Genomic DNA, 15,747 nt, shown 5'->3' on the forward strand with positions numbered 1-15,747 from the left:
GAAAGTACTGGGTTCCACTCAGACTCCAGGGGCAGGGAGATATGAGAAGGCCGCGTGAGCCCCTCTCATGCACCACTGAGCTGGGATCCAGGGAAAACCAGAGTCCAGACTACTTTAGGAATACACAGGCTGGCGGTGCCAGGAAACAGAAGCCCTACTTCCTCACAGCATGCTTCTGTCGTTAATTCTGAGGTAGGCGAGTAAATTACACAAGGTAGTTGATGGCAAGCCTTTCCAAAAATCAAGTGACATCTTTCTTGACAATCTATGATTCAAGAATATATTACAGTGAATCTTAAAATATATGTGTTTGCAATGGCACGCTGTCTGGAGCAAATGATGTCATAAGCGATAGGAAGATAAAAACAAACAAGCAAAAAACTCGTAGGCTTACTCGCATTTTTCAGAATGACATAACAGGAAGTCAGGGACAGAGGAGCCTTTGCGAGAGACTTGGGCCACTGCTGCACACCCCCTGGGGTATGACCTGCTTATGGCCACTCCCACTGAACGCAAGGAGGGAGGGAAGGCCCTCTCTGCTAGGCTCATGCTCCACTGTCCCCTCTGAAGCTTTTCACCAGCCTCAATTCTCATACAGTTCTGATGCCTGCGCTCAGGTAACAAGAGAAAATTATCATTGTTATCAATATTTTGCCCTCTTAAGAAGGCAGGTAAAGTCAAATTCCTAGTCCACATAGCAAACTCCACACAGCAAACTCAACACAGCAGAGACTCCCTAGGAGCATGACAGAGCCGTGAAGCCAGGGGCATGGAGGAGGATGTTCCTGGCAGCCACTGTTTAAAAGGTACCCTACCTTACGAAGCTGTCTCTCTCATCTCACTTCTTCCTAGATGCTCTGTTTACGGATATAGCAGGTTTCCCATAATCTACAACTGTACTATAATTCTGGCTGTTGAAATTCATTTGGGTAATGCTAAAAGTATTCACCCCACCCCCCAACTCCCAGAGCTCTGCTGAGCCATGGAAGCCAAAGTACTTAGTCTGATTTGAATAAAATGTATACTGGGCACAACAATGGCAATTTGATTTTTATTATTAAAAGTGATGTGCTAAATCCTCAAAGAAGATGTCGTTATCGCATTAGTTTAATAAAATTTCTCTTTTATTACAATATTTCTTTATTGAGAAAGACAGCCTATGCATGTCATATTTTATAGGATGGGTTGGATAGAATTGAACACCTAAAGGGAATTAGTGCAGTCTGCAAATAAAAATGCACTTACAAAACTAGCCATCACAGGCCAACGAGCGAGCATTCAAAGCACTAAAAGGCTAGCTATATATGCACATAGGTAGCCCTCCTTTGGACTGAGTGGCCCAGGACTAATTCAGTCTCTCACATTTATACCTCTCACCATTTTTTTACATTGGCCACTCTAAAAGAGATCTTTCCCCCACCATATAAAATCACTGAGGGGCTGACTCTATATAGCTTGTGCCTGATGATGAAATAGTGATGTGGAGAATGCAGACCTTTAAGAAAGCACTTAGGGAAGAAGTCTCATCTTGGATGAGGAGTCTACAGTAGGCACTAGCAGGCCGCACGTTGGATGAAGTCTAACTCACAAAGCACTCAAGATCATTTCATTCAACCTACTGAAAGCAGTCGCTGATCCTGAGACCTTGCACTATGTAAATCCCTCTTTATACGCCTTTATACACCTTAGAACATCTTGCACCTTAAGCCTGCAATTTATAGCAGAAGTATTTGCATCATGAGAAACCTTCTTCCCAGTGCATGCAACAAAACTGGACCATGGAACCTGACATATCAGAGTAGACGGTACGTGCAACACATGCTAAATGGGGCTCTATCTTGTCTTTAGGAAGTGGAGAGTACTATGAAAGGGATACGCATGCACATTCAAAGGCAGTTTTTTTTTTTTTTTTTCCTTCTAAACACATTAGCACCAATGGCAAAAGCAGAGGAATGAGAAGGAAACACTTTGCCGGTGATGCACTCAGTTCTGGACACAGACAGGGCTTCTACGCACACTGCAGGTACCAGACACCATGGCAACCTCGTTCATAAAGTGCTGGGCCCTGGGTATCCTTCAATCCCACCAATGTTCTATGATACAGCTGTTGGTGACCCTCTCTCCACATTTACTTGTTTGGCTATTTTACCACAACATTAGCAATGCTAGTGCTTTCCAAACACAAAACAAAACAAAAAGCACAGTTACTGGTGATTTCTATCTCAGGTACATCAGATGCTTTTAGAGGTAAATAAAGCATTGTGGTAGCAAGAGCTGTCCTGCAACACCACGGTACTGTGCCCTTCCCTGCTGTAAGACTTAGGTGTTGACTGCTATTCCCACCAGGATGTAAAGCAGCTGCTCTCACCTGGTTCATGTGAGATGCGGCACTTAGACTGCACAGCAGAATCACGGGTTTAAAGATGTGTGGCCTGCCTGTACCACCTTGAGGAAGGGATTGTGTCTTTCACCTGCTACTCTATGATAGCAGTGATGGCTGAGAGTGAGGTGAGCTCGGAATTCAGGCTTCTTGGGTTCAGAACTGGGCTCTAATTAGTCACTGATCGATTACTCTCCCTAGGGCAGATTTCCTGGCCTGTAGAACTGAAATAATTCTAATTCCCTCAGAAGGTTGTCTAAAGCACTACTATGCATACAGATGTGAATAGAGACTTCAGTGAATGCCAGCCATCACGTGACACCGAGCATAGCTTCCAACATAGTAAACATCTGTAAGATGTGAGAATGAATAGAACATTTTGAAATATGTTACATGTAAAGCTTTGAATATTCAAACTATGTCAGCTATATCTTGCTAAATATTTTCTCATACACGAGGCAAAAATATAAACAATAACTTTTAGGAAATGGGATAATGAAAATTACTTGGGATAGAGAAAAATATAAAGAAGAGTAATAATAATATAAAGTGAGTGACTAGATGAGCTTTTCAGATAAGTTGAAATTAAGATAGTAACTATTGTTTGATATGATGGCACAAGCCTGTAGTTACAGAACTTGGTGGGGGTAGAAACAAGAGGATTGAGAGTTCGAGGCCATGCGTAGCTATCCAGTATGTTCATGGACCACCTGTGCTACATGAGGCACTGTCCCAAGAAACAGCAACTGCCAAGGTACAAGTTGTATACTTCAGACAGGTAAGTAACTTTCTTTCCCTATGTAGCATTGAAATAATTTAAAATAAGCCTTAATCTAAATAATTTAAACATGGGTCATAGTTATCACTTATATCCTAAAGTTAATTTCATAGCTCTAAACCAATTTTTATAATTAATTAGAATTTATAAGATATCAACGTGTTTCAATTATAGTATGAATTTGATTTTATAAGGTCCTTTTTCTCTCTCTCATGAAGATTTTGCTCTAGCAACACATCAACCTAGAGATGGGCATGGTGTGTGCACAAGGAGGTGGCTACCAGTCATGATTTCCAAGGAGCTCCAGGAGGGCATGGTGCTGGAATTCAGAAGTAGATGCCATAGACTATAGTAATCATTTTGGGCACAGAAATTACAGAGATACTTAAACTGCTTGGAAATGTTCAACTGATTCCAAAATGAAACAGCTGTATTTATGTCACAGTGTTTCTGGGCTCTAGAATTCACTTTCAATCGTCCACTTAATCCCTAGCCAATTGGTCCTCATCTCAACCAATGGCCATGAAAGGAATACTCCTTGAATACACTGTTTTAGTGCTTATTAACTAAACAATGATGGAAAGTGTATGTAATGAGATCTAAGGGGAGTGCTTCTAGTTGCTTGGTGAAGTTTTTACAGAACTGAAATATGATCCAGGACTTTAAAGATTGGTTAGAGAATATGACGGTGGACGCTTACACCAGAAATCCAGGTTTTCACTAGGAAGTCTTCAGGAGAGGCAAATACAAATACTGAAGGTGGAGATTCGCGCTCTGTGTGAGGTGAGTGGAGCAGTCCTTGGTAGACAATGGTGAAAATGACCTACAAAAGTATCGCTAAAATGGAATCTATTTCCTAGTCATGGAAACTTTTGATTTTCCACAATGAGTCCAGAAATGAACTTGTAAGGCCAATGGGTCAGAGATGGGAGACAGAGACAGGACAGCAGCCATCGTGTTGGCTTATTCTGAGTTTCTGGTTTGTGAAAGGGGGAAATTGAATCTTTCCATCTTCTGGTGCCTATAGTTTCTATTTCAGGTGGACTGGAGAGAGGGGTGGAGTTGTGTGGTTTCCAACCTCCCCTTTGCTAGAGACACAGACAGAGCAAGCTCTGAGCCTGTACAGTTTAGTCCTTGACCTAACCAAGCCATGTTTTTTTTTTTTTTTGGCTGAGGTTGCCTAAAAGGTGCTAATTAGCAATATTTATATGTGTAGGAGGTGCTAAAATAAGATTGCTATCTAGAGAGCCACCCTCTCATGTCATCCAATAACTTCGAGATGCTGCTATCTTGGGAGATATTAATATTATTACAATCTTTAAATCTGAGAATTCCAGCCAGTGATTTTGAAATGAAAGACTATTTTATGAAGTAAGCAAGGCCATCTCTCCGCACTTTATTAATTTAATGTTCTGAAATCAAAAGAGGGCATATTATTTACTTCAAAACTCAATAACATGTTCGTGCCTGATCTGCAGCATTTTGTATTTACAGCCCACCTTTCAGGGAGTGGACTTCCTTTCTCCTCACATGTTTCCTTGTTATTTTATAACCAGCTCACTGGACCATGGAGTCAAGACCCTATATTTATTTTGTGGTCCACGACTTGCAAAGAGCCTGGATCTCAACTCGATACTGAGAAGTAATCATGACTGACACTATGTCAGCTGACAACCAAGATGAGTATCTCGGAGGTAAAGTTTTACACAAATATAAACTGCCATATATAATGAAATTATGCCCGTCCCTGGCTAACAATATGTGTAAATTGAACAATGAAATTCAAAGACAATTTTGGTCTCCTCCAAAAGTGACTCACACTAAGACACCCGAGATTTTGGAGCTAAGGTTTTCCCTGTAGCTGTTAAAATATCACTGTCCTTCTAACTGTGCTGTATTAGATCCTAATGTTTAACAAGAATTTAGAAATTTTAACCCTAACAGTTAAGGGCCTGTATATATTCTAAACACTGTGTAAATAAAGCTTAAAGCATACAATGGCGTTTGCATTTTCGGCAGCTGGCCCTCCTGCCAAATATTCTGATACATCATTCGATCTAATTTTCCAATCTGCTGAAAACATTCTCCAGTTGCTCAGTGACTTCATAAATTGTATTTATGACCCTGTTCTGAAGTTTCTTCAAATGATGTGGCTTTGATGAATAAACTGAAGTTTTGGGTTTTTTTTGTTTTTTGTTTTCTTTTTAAAGTCTCATAAAAAATAAAAAGTAGTCAAATGAAGACAGGTCAATCAGATGAGTCCCCACAGGATTTTCAGGGTCATGTTCTCCATCAGATAAGGCCAGGGCACGTGCACTGCTTCTCCGGGGAGACTTCTGATAAACATCCATGAATTTTCATTAAACTGATGTAGCAGGCCACCAAAGCAGAGACCCACTGTTCTAAAGGAGCACTCCCATCTATTCTTCTATCAAAAATACGTTTCTAAGAAGCGGCTCAGCGAGTCTTCCCTGACCTTCTCTGCTAGAGGAAAAGAAAACTGATGGGGCTGAGTGGACACCAAAGCTAAGAGTCATCTCATTCTCACAGGTGTGACCTTCTCACTGCCACCCGTGTAAGGACGTAGGGATGTAGGGACAGTCCCTGTGCTCTGACGCCAACTTGAAGGGAAGAAGAGAAAGAATGCTAGGGTCACTTTACCTTCCCCTTTCTGGCACTGCAGTGCTCCCGCACACGTGCGGCAGAGCATCCGGTCTGCTGGATTTGCCCTAGTCTGGATCAAAGCCTCCTCTACTTCATTTAACAGATTTGCTCCGACGGATGGTCTCGGAGGAGAGGCAGCGCTAGTAAATGGAGGCGTCTGAACATATGAATATGTAGGTCATTGGAGTTTTTAAATAAATTAGAGAATAGTTGATCTATTAAGTAAAAGTCACTGTACATATTTTATGAAGCATTACTTATTATAGGTCAGCGGACACCAGTAATATTAAGTCTTGAACACTTCCATGAGCCTTTCGCCCTTAAGAAGCCTCGGCTTGATTATCTTCAAGTCTATACTTCACAAAGAAAATGGAATGCTTAAACTTAGGATTCATAATCACGTTTAAATATGCAAAGACACAAATGCAGTAAATAACCAAGTGACCTAATTCATGTCTACAGACCTAATGAGAGAAAGGTGCCAACCTAAGAGGAATTCAAGAGACAGATGCAGAAGAAAACATGCAAACAAAAATCAAAGCCTGACAGAAATGACCATCCAGCAGACACCATCTGCATCTGTGACAGAGCACTGGACAAGGCCAGGGCTGGGAAGCAAAGCTGCTTGAAACTCATATTACCAGCAGGTCACAGCTCAGAGTAGTGAGGGGCTTCTCGCTCCAGGCAACAGGGGTAGAACTATTAAGGCCTCAGATCCCACTTCTCCCCTGGATCTCTGTCCTCCTCATACTCACAATTCTCTCATTCCTAATCTCAACCTCTCCTCCCCCTCCCCCACCTCCCTCCCTCCACTCAGTCTCAATACTAATACTTCTCATCCAAGGAACTGAAGAGCTACAGGGCTTCAGGTTTAAAATAACTATGGTGATGATGCTTTCAAAACCAAGCAGCAGAGACAAGCCCCATACGGCATATGGCAGTTGCTCTGTGGACTGTACGGGCATCAATCTGATTTTGCCTGCATGGCATGACCAAACGTCAGTTACGTGGAAATGGCATGGACCTATAATCCTGAGGTGAAGATTCCTATGCAAGAGGAATGCTTCCGAGGGAGAGTGATAGCAGATAATGAAAGGGGGGGAGGGGAAACGAACCCAGGCTGTGTTAGAGCCTTGAAGTGACTGAACAGAGAGTTCTGAAGTGTCAGAGCAATCTCTCCCACAGAGCTACAAGCAGTAGGCTGTCATTGTGTGGCTCCTATCACACACAGAAGCTAGAAAGCCTCTCCACCTCTCTGCCAATGAGAACAAAGCTACCAATATCTAGAAACCTAAGGACAGTCCTTTAAATAACAATTCCGCATCAAAAGCATAGGCATGAATGTAGGACCTCACAAAGAAAGGAAGAGCATTTGCCGGTATGTTCTTAATTCTTTGCGTGATACAAGTTGTTGTTGGTATACAAGAAGAAAATAAAATAGAAAATGGAAAGTAAGAGTAAAAGATAACTGCTGAAAGGTTATCTATTTCCAAAGCTAGAAGCCATGAGTGTGACACAAAACAAGGTGTTACCAGACGTATGCATTAATGACTTTGAAAGACATGGACCAAAATTAAAATGTGCACTTGGGAAGGCAGAGGCAGGCAGATCTCTGTTGAGTTTGAGGCCAGCCTTGTCTACAGAGGGAGTTCTAGGACAACTGAGGCTACCCAGAGAAACTGAATAAAAACAAAAACAAACAAAAAAATTAAATGCATTACAAACTAGTAGGTGTGGGAGCAACACAGGAAGACATAGGGAAGGGGAACAATTGGAAACAAAGTATAGTGCTGTGTCAATATTTAAGTACAAAAATGCCACAACGGCCTCTTTAAATAACGTGCACTTTCACATACTGTTTACTGTAGGCATGAGGTTTTCATCTGGAAATCTTAAGAGCAGGCAGACAAGGTTTTTATGTTTATATTCATGCTGGATTGATGAACGTTTGCAGATGACTTTAGTTTCTGCACACCTACACACACACACGTGCACGTGCGTGTGCGCGCGTGTGAGACCTCTTGCTACATCTCCAAGCAGAAACCCAGGGACACAGAGTGTCATGTGACACGTCACTTTTTATTAGAGTTAATAACAGATGAGTCCTGGAGATGTCAACTAGTTCTGGGAGATACTCAGGCACATGAGAGTATGCTACACATCAGGAGAGCACCTGAGATGTCTTGGGGTGCCTATCAAAAGCGAATGGTTCTGGCTCTGTACACCCAAGAAGTTAACATTCTTTCTAGAGAAAGCTTAGCAAGTCATTAACCATATTTACACATGAAATTTACCTGGCAAGTTACTCTAGCACCCAGAAATGTCTGATTCCACTGGAAAAAAAAAAGCCTCACCATTTGGAAAATCCATGGCTGGCTTCATGGGGTACACTACACCCGTATTTCCCATTTAACAAGGTAACATGGTAAGGCCAGCTGCCCATTTGTGCTGTTGGTGACTGCAGCGCACCCGGCAAAAACAATCTGCCTGTTGACCTCCTGCTCAAGTTCAAACTATGTCATTCTGTCAATACCATCTACCTTGATTAGGCTGGGCTTATACACAACAGGTTATGATCCCAGAGGGATGAAAAGCTTTCCCAAATTAAAAGCAGAATTTAAAAAGGAAATACTCATACATTCCTATGTAGTTTCCGTTTGATATCCTCAAGGCTGGCCAGGGAACTCAGGCGCATGTTGATTGAAAGTAAATGTTTCTTTCTGGGTGTAGCCATCTTACAAATGTAATGGCAGGAGAAAAATAGTAAAATGTGTTCTGTGCTTCAGTTGGGCCATTTTATAACTTGGCACTTCAAAGGTGGCAATGCCAAGGAAAATCGTTAAAGCCATAAAGAGAGCTCTAAAGGGTTCCTCATGAGAAGACAAGCCTCCAGGGGTCCAGGGCCTTGGCACAGGACACCCTCTTCAGCAAGACTGTCCATCTACTGTCTTGTCTCATTGTGAGTCTTCCCATATGCTTCATATGCCCTTTGGGTAAAATGCATACTGAATTCACTTCGAAAACCCAAAGTAGTACAATCGTGCTTTCGATGTTACCTTTAGCCAAAAAGTGCTGTACACATAACTAGGCAAAAAAATGTTGGCTAGGCATGAAATGTCGATCCATGCACAGGGATGCCAGACTAGAGAACACACCCACACAGAGGAGTGCAGAAGACGGATGTACCCCTCCACTTCGTATTTTCAGTCATGGGCGACAGATTTTCTCCAAGGGACCAGAGCCATTCCCGAACCCAGTCTAGGCAACTACAGACACACAAATGTTACCTGAGTCTTTTAAGTCACAAGAAGATGCGTGGAACATGTGCGGGTCTCCCTGAGTGCAGTTTTCAAGTGATGGGAATAGGCTTTGTTGTGAACGGAATGTATCAGGTAGCTATGAGCCAAGGGAGCCAGAGCTTGCACGTCTGCTCTCTTTCTATGTCTACCACGTCAACACTGAGCCCCGAGAGCCCTGGTGCCTCTTCTTTGCTGCCGGCCGGCGGCTGCCCAACCATTGTCAAGGGCGCCATCATTACTCCAGGATGCTTAGTCAGCTCTGAGGCTACTAAGCACCGCTCTCTCAGCTTGACTCCCTAGCACATCCGTGCTCTTCGCCTGCCTCTGGTTGCCTTTTTAATACTCAGTTTTTGCAAGAGCGTTGTGCATCTGCATCCTGAACAATCGATTGCTGCTTCCCCCTGCAGTGCTGGCTCTTCTCCTCGCCACTGTAATGAGCCTACACTCTGAGATTTGACAACCAACCAGTTGACACCATGCCAAGTCTCACGTCACAACATCCAGCCTCTATGCGCCTATCAGGGTGGCTTTTCGCCCAGGCATGAATCTTCCTGAGGCTACATCTCCCTGTTACCCCATGGCCACCTCTGCACTCTTCTGGCCTGGTTCTGAAGGTGGGAGCGGTCACTCCCTGCATTAGCTCCTTTTCTGTTGCTGTGGTAGAATCTCATGACAGAAGCAAACGAAGGAAGAGCTCCTCAGTCAGTAAATCCGTAATGCCCAGGAGGGCCCGGAAAGCCAACAGGAGCAGGAAGTTTCACAAGTTCAGAGACACACAGTTAAGTAGAGAAAAGAAACAGGAAGCTATAAACCCTCAAAGCCCATCCATTGCGACATATTCTCCTCTAGCAAGACTCTGTCTCCTAGAGGTTCCACAACCTCCCCAAACACCTCTACCACTTGGCGACCAAGTGTCCAAATGAAATTATGGGTTTTTTTTATCAAACCACTGCACCACACTACCTTTCCGTCGCCTAGTTTAAACGCCAGGTTCAGTAGCACTTTTCAAATCTCTCTTTCTACCCCTAGCCCCTGTTATTAGTGCCAAGCTTACAGTTTCAGCATTCACTTGCCATCTTCATACGAAATCTGCCAGTATTTCAACTAGATCTCAAACAATCACTGGGGCCTTACGCAGCCACTCCTGTAGTATGTCTCTTGACTTTTCTCAAAGTGACACCTTTACTTGTAGTCACCAGGCTCAAGCCATGATACCATTACTCCTGCCCCCGTATCCATTAACACACAAGCCATCAGTTTGACTTTCTTGATGTTTCTAGATGCTCTATTCCTCCCTACTGCCTCCAGCCTCACTCACCCCTTCCCACATCTTGGCTGCTCTCTCACAGCAACTTGCTATCTGGCAGTCCCACCCACTTCCTATAAGGGAGAAAAACCAAAACCAAAACCTTCCTAAGATCAAAGGGTGCTCATTGAGTCATAGTACTTTCCCCCATAAGACCTTTGACATTTCCAGTGTTTAAAATTCAAAACCTTTTTTGGGGGGGAGGGGTGGGTTCGAGACAGGGTTTCTCTGTGTAGCATTGGCTGTCCTGGACTCATTTTGTACCAGGCTGGCCTCGAACTCATAGACATCCACCTGCCTCTGCCTCCCTAAGTGCTGGGATTAAAGGCATACACCACCACACCTGGCTAATGTTAAACATTTTTAGCAAGTTCTTACAAGATCTTTTTTGACCTATGATCTCCCGCCGGCATCATTAATTTTTATTATCAACTACCAACTATTTTCACAGTCTGAACTCAATATTTTCCTTACCAATGCCATTAGCTTAAGTCTACTTCTTGATCTTCATTAAATTTCATTAGCCTTCAAGGCCTACTTCCTCCAGGAACCTAATATTCAAGTTTTAATCCAGAACCTCTTCTGTTTTCCTCGCTCCCGTGCAGTAAGGACATTAAGCTCCAACCTGCTGTGTTCCTGGACACCCATCTTGCTCACATGATTGTAAATGTTCCTCAATCCCAGCTCCCATGCCCCCAGTGCACCACTGCATACGCTCTGCTGCGTGGCCCACGACTCTTCATAACTTAGTACAGCTCTCTGGCTGTCCTTGTTCCTGCTGAGGCCATCAGCTCCCCTGGCTCAAGCCCTTTACTTGTAGGTTCCTCATAAGAGAGGGTAAGTGGTTTGCAGAATGTACCCCTCCACCCCAAGCCAGTAGCATCAGCACTGCCTCAGACTTATGCCACGTCTCCCAAATCAGAAATGCTGGGATGAGCTCTGAAATCCTCATTAACACCACTCATTAAGAAGCACAAATGGGGAAAGGGGGAAAAAAACATTCAGAGGAGCAACACTCAGTAAGACAACACAAGTATCACTAATATTACTATCACATTTAATACTTTCAAAACACTAAATAACCTTAAGTCTAACTGCATACTCTGAGAGGTTTATAGAAACACTTTCATGTTGTTAAAAAATATTTTACAAGGGTTATTTGAGCGGCACACATGGTTTTACAACCAATCTCAGAGGCTTTTGGAAAGGGTAGTGGTGTTTATCACAAAATTCACAATCAAGGGTCCATCCAGGGAAACAAGATGATAAAGGTGATGGCGGAATGTACAGAGACACCCAATCAGCAGGAAGATTCTGGGAGCTGAGCTGGATGGTAGCTTCTCAGATAGTTGTTAGAGTAGTGAAATTAATTAATTAAGATCTTGTAGGGATGAGTGGTGACATTATATCATGACAGAAGAATAGTGTTCCATTATGTGTGCTCTGAAATTCATGTTTTCTGGTATACTATGTGTGCCCATGTGTGTATTATGCATGTAAGGGGGGGGCACGTGCATATGGGGGCCAGAGGTTGTATTTTGAGTCTTCCTTATGGCTCGCCACTCATCTATTTATCTATCTATCTATCTATCTATCTATCTATCTACCTACCTACCTACCTAACTATCTATCTATCTATCTATCTTGAGGCAAGGTCTCTTCGCTGACCCTGGAGCCCACAGACTGGATACACTTGCTGACGCAAGAGTTCAGATCCCCACTCATCTCTCCCTTCCACCTCTCCCACGCCAGGCTTAATGATGGGTGCCCAGTGCCCAGTTTCATACATGGGTGCTGGGGATGTGGACTCAGGTCCCTCATGCTTGGACAGCAAGCATCTCCTGAGACATCTCCTCATCTCCAAAAGACATTCTGAAGAGACTGTCATATTTCTCCTCTACTCCGACTCTCAATCCCCAGTGACCACGGTGTTAATCGTACCTGTGTGCGGTTGAACGCCACTCTTGCAAAGACAGCTTGAGACACGCTGGCCCTCTTCAGCTCATCTCTAACTTGCTGGTAGATATCAGGAGACACTTCCACAGAGGAGTTGGTTGGCTCTGGCTTAACTGCTCTGGGGATGGGTGGATGGTTCAAGAACTGCTGGTTGATGGCTTGAGGATGCTGGTGAGCCAGGAGCCGGCTAACGGCTATCTGTTGGTTAATCAGATGGGCCATGGCTATTTGCTGCCTCACAAGCTGTGGACTGAGCTGGGGTGAGAGGAGACCAGGGCTCATGATGGGCTGTAATGCGGGCACTTGATTTCGGATTGGAGTACTGTGGTGGATTTGGCTATGAGGAGACTGTTCGTTGGTTTTACTCAGGGATGCCAGCTGGTTCATATTTGGTAAATGCATTGACCGCTGGCCCAGAACACAATAGTCTGAAAGGTTTTCTCGCTCCACTCTTTCCACTGTTGAGAGATATAAAGAAAAATTCACCATTATTTTCATGGTTATAATTTATTGCTACTATATAGAGTACTGAATTGTTGCATTTCTGGTACACTAAGGGCACTAATATTTTTTATGCAAGCATGAAAAACCCCAAAGAAAAAGTGAGTTATTCTTACCTTTAAAAGATTAACCAGTGGTTCTCAAGCCATGGGTTGCAAACCCCCTGTCAAACCTCTAGCTCCAAAAATATTTGCATTACGATTCATTAACAGTAGCAAAAGTACAGTTATAAAGTGACAACAAAAATAATTTCATGGTTGGGGAGGGGGAGTCACCACAACATGAGGAACTATTAAAAGGATTGCACCATTAGGAAGCTGAGAACCAGTGGGTTATAGCAATAGAATTTTTTTTTTCATAAGAGACATGAAAGTGAAAATATTTGCCATGTCAGCTTGTTTAGATTTGTAAAAGGTAAACATTTCCTAGACTAGCCAGGACAGAACCCACCAGCCAGTACCAGTTCAAAAGCCTCAGACATTTCTAAGGCCTGTGATCTTGCTCCATCAACAACCTGAGTAATAAAACACTAGTGCTCTCAGCGTCTGCAGTTCATAGCTAAGAACATAGTTCATAGTTATCAGGAAAACGGCAGGGGCAACTCTCCTGCCCAAGTGCTCTGTCTAATTCTACGTTGGAAATGAACCAGAGAGAGCTTAATGACAGAGGGTTTATGCACCAATGTAAAACGTAAATACAGCTTTGATAGCCAGTGCTGCACAACGAGACTGGTCCCGAAAACGCCTGCCGTGTATCCATCGCCTCCTCACTCGCTATCTTCTTTTAAGAATGGATATTTTAATAATCCCAAGACTAGTCCATAAATAAGATTCCTTCCCCCTTCCAGGCTACCAATCTACTTATTGCAAATTACTGAAGAGTTAAAGAATAAGCTTGAAGGGACGAAGAAAGAGAATGCTTCACAGATGTGTGAGACCATGCATAGGAGGCTCTGCATTTAAGAGATCTGGTGCTCTTCCACCAGACCTGGGTTCGATTCCCAGCACTACTGTACTTTATTGCCTAAACCAAAGTTTTATTTGAAGAAAACTCCCGAGACAGAAACAACTCGGTCACTGCTAGTTTTCAGTGTTTGTAGGAATCGCCTTGAAAATGTGTTTGGAAGTAAATTCCCATGCAGCCTTAGTAAGGAACCTTACTTGTTATTATTTCAAATATTAAGTATAAGTACGCAAAGATCTTTTGAAGAAGGTGGATGCGGTGGCACAGAAGGAGGAGATCGCTGTAAGGTCACCGCTACCCCAGTCTACAGAGCAAGTCCCAGGACAGCTCTCCAATCCCCAAATCCATTAAAGAGAAATTCAACGGGCACTGTCTGTGGTGTTTCCTACCAGAAATCAAAACTATCTACTTTCAGGAAAAACATTTTTTAAGGTTTATTTTCATTTTCTGTAATCATGCATACGTATGTGGGTGTGCGCCTGTGAGCTAAGGTGCATGTAGCCAGCAGAGGCATCACATCCGGCTGAGCTGGAGTTACAAGCAGTCCTGAGCTGCTGGATGTGGGCGCTGGGAGGAGAACACAGGACCTCTGCAAGGACAGGTGCTATTAACCATTGAGGCACCTCTCTAATGTCAGGAAAAAACGTTTAAAAAACTTTTTTTTAATCATTAAAGTAGCATTTGTGGTTTGATATACTATTTATGCTGAAAGAAGACAGTATAAGAAGTTAAAAAAAAAAATGCAGAGGCTCAGAAAGTTTACATAGAAATGGCCAAATGCTAGGAAACAGGGTGAGACAGGAATCTGAGAAAAATCACTCAGGTGTAAAAGTGGAAGAAAGTGGTTTTTGTTGTTGTTGTTTGTTTGTTTGTTTTGTCTAAATTAATACCTTACATAATGTGATTTTAAAGACTACATGTGGAAGAAAATGTACACATCAGAATGTAAGGGGGTATTTGGCTGTGTTATTCCTCATCTGAAAACTCCACATATTTCCAGAGCTTCTTTGAGGAAGTAGGTGGTCAGCTTCTCATAGGGTCATATTTACACATGTACGGGTATTTTTTTCTTCTTCTTCTAAAGAACCAGACTTTTATTCAACTTTCCAATGAACTCCCAAATAAGTCAGAGGCTTACTTCAAACTTCTTTAATTTCTAACTTAATCTTTGAATGTAATTCACTTAGTTTACATGTCACCTTTCCTACATAAGGTTCAAGGTAGACAAATTGTTTTAATCTTCTCTAAAGGCATGCACTTTCCAATCATTGTATTAATTAAACTTTAAAGTACATAGCCTTAAACCCAAACCAAGCAAATGGCCATGAGCCTTCAGATAAGGTAATCCAATAGGGTTTCCACCAACAGGAATTACTATTGTAATTTCTTTATTAAAAGAAGATGTTAAGAGGCCATGCAGGACTTCCAGGGTAAAGGCAGACTTCACAGACATAAATGCTTGCTCTCAGGTAAAGATTCCATTCATTGGTTTGTTTGTCCCTATTTTTAAAATCAGTCAGAGTCATGATTAATTCAATTTTTAAGTTGTTTCCAAGTGATTAGTAGGCAAACTTTTATCCCTATTTTTCTACTAAAACACAGAGAATCATCCTCCTAAAGAACACATTCTTTGACCAAAGTCTAATTGTCCAAACTTTTAGCATTCTTCTTTTTCAAAGACACACTACGCTTGAATGAGTTTACTTTTCTGTGATATATGTAAATGGCATCGTTAATTTAAAATTTTTTACAGATCTAGTCATAATAATGCACGCGATTATAAATATAAGCGATCAAGAAAACCCTTTGTATGTGATGAGTCAAAATAATAATCAGTCCATATTGCTTTAAGCTTGCACATAAATAACTCCAATCTTTAAGAATGCCCAGATCTGCACCT

General features: G+C 42.5%; 1 protein-coding gene across 5 annotated transcripts in view; it reads right to left on the bottom strand.

Annotated features, from left to right (window-relative positions):
- Satb2 (SATB homeobox 2) overlaps positions 1–15,747 on the bottom strand; it is a 182,395-nt gene that overhangs the window by 59,398 nt on the left and 107,250 nt on the right. For all 5 annotated transcript variants that reach the window (XM_051153837.1, XM_051153836.1, XM_051153835.1 and 2 more), the window contains one exon: positions 12,369–12,841. In XM_051153837.1, coding sequence (XP_051009794.1) covers positions 12,369–12,841 — 473 coding nt within the window. The remainder of the gene's footprint in view (positions 1–12,368; positions 12,842–15,747) is intronic.

This window comes from Acomys russatus, chromosome 12, assembly GCF_903995435.1.
Source record: "Acomys russatus chromosome 12, mAcoRus1.1, whole genome shotgun sequence".
In the NCBI taxonomy this organism is placed as follows: domain Eukaryota; kingdom Metazoa; phylum Chordata; class Mammalia; order Rodentia; family Muridae; genus Acomys; species Acomys russatus.